The sequence below is a fragment of the Myotis davidii genome, unplaced genomic scaffold (genome assembly GCF_000327345.1).
Source record: "Myotis davidii unplaced genomic scaffold, ASM32734v1 scaffold207, whole genome shotgun sequence".
NCBI lineage: Eukaryota > Metazoa > Chordata > Mammalia > Chiroptera > Vespertilionidae > Myotis > Myotis davidii.
This window is the reverse complement of record NW_006298349.1, coordinates 259,706-260,772: the sequence shown is the minus strand read 5'-3', so window position 1 is coordinate 260,772 and position 1,067 is coordinate 259,706. Positions and strand designations below refer to the sequence as shown.

General features: G+C 58.3%; 1 protein-coding gene across 1 annotated transcript in view; it reads right to left on the bottom strand.

Annotated features, from left to right (window-relative positions):
* NATD1 (N-acetyltransferase domain containing 1) overlaps nucleotides 1–1,067 on the bottom strand; it is a 24,334-nt gene that overhangs the window by 14,315 nt on the left and 8,952 nt on the right. Inside the window, exon 2 of the mRNA XM_006773947.2 lies at nucleotides 179–297. Coding sequence (XP_006774010.2) covers nucleotides 179–297 — 119 coding nt within the window. The remainder of the gene's footprint in view (nucleotides 1–178; nucleotides 298–1,067) is intronic.

Sequence of the window (1,067 nt, the reverse complement as noted above, 5' to 3'; positions counted from 1 at the left end):
CACACAACCCCACCCACAGCCCCCCATCCTCCTCCACCCCACAGCCACCCCCCCTTGCCGCCCACTCCCCACACCCCTTGCCAACTCCCAGCTGCAGGCTGGCAGCAGGGTGGGACCCATTTGCACTTTGGCCAAGAAACAGGCTGAGGCTGGCCAGCGGGCCCGCCACCTGCCCTACCTTGGCGAGGTGCTTGGCGATGCCACGCCCACGGTAGGCGTCAGGGACCTCCGTGTGCTGCAGGTCCACGGTCCGCTTGCCCACGTACTCATAGAGCAGGACGGCCCGATCGTGACATCCTGCAGGGGAGGGTAGATGCGTGAGCATGGCAGCTGGAGTGGAGAGAAGGCGTCGGAGCCAGGCTACTGGAGCTGGAGCCTCAATAACCACTCTGTGCCTCAGTTTCCCCATCCATAGAATGGGGACATAATAAAACACCCCTCATAGGGTTGTTTGGAGACTAAAGAGTCATCTCTGTAAAATGCTAGGACAACACCCAGAATACTCCAGGCCACTGTGAGTCGTTGTTATTCTGTCTCAGCATCTGAGGACCCCCAGGGCCCCCAGCCCAGCCATCTGTGCACCACCTGCGCTCCCTCCAGAGGGTCTGCAGGCCCAGAACCAGCGCTGGGTGCACTGTAGGACTTGCCAAGCCCCCACTAAACCAGAGCCCAAAGAGACAGGAGAGCAGACGAGACACGCAGCAGGACCTCTCACCAGGCCCAGAGAAGGTCAAAGTGTGGCACTGGCATCCACAGGGAAGTGACGCTGACACATAAGACAGGAGCAAACAGGCCTTTGTGCCCTCGCAGTCTTGCCAAGCCTGGAGCTCACCAGCCCACCCCAGAGTCCTACTGGGAAACATTTAACAGGGACTCCTCCAGCCAAAGTCTATTCCCATCTGTCTCTCTGTGCATCCATCCAAACATCCACCTACCCATCCATCCATCCATCCAACCACATCTATCCATCCATCATCCATCCATCCAACCACATCCACCCATCCATCCATCCAACCACATCCATCCATCCAACCACATCTATCCATCCACCCCTCCATCCACTAAAA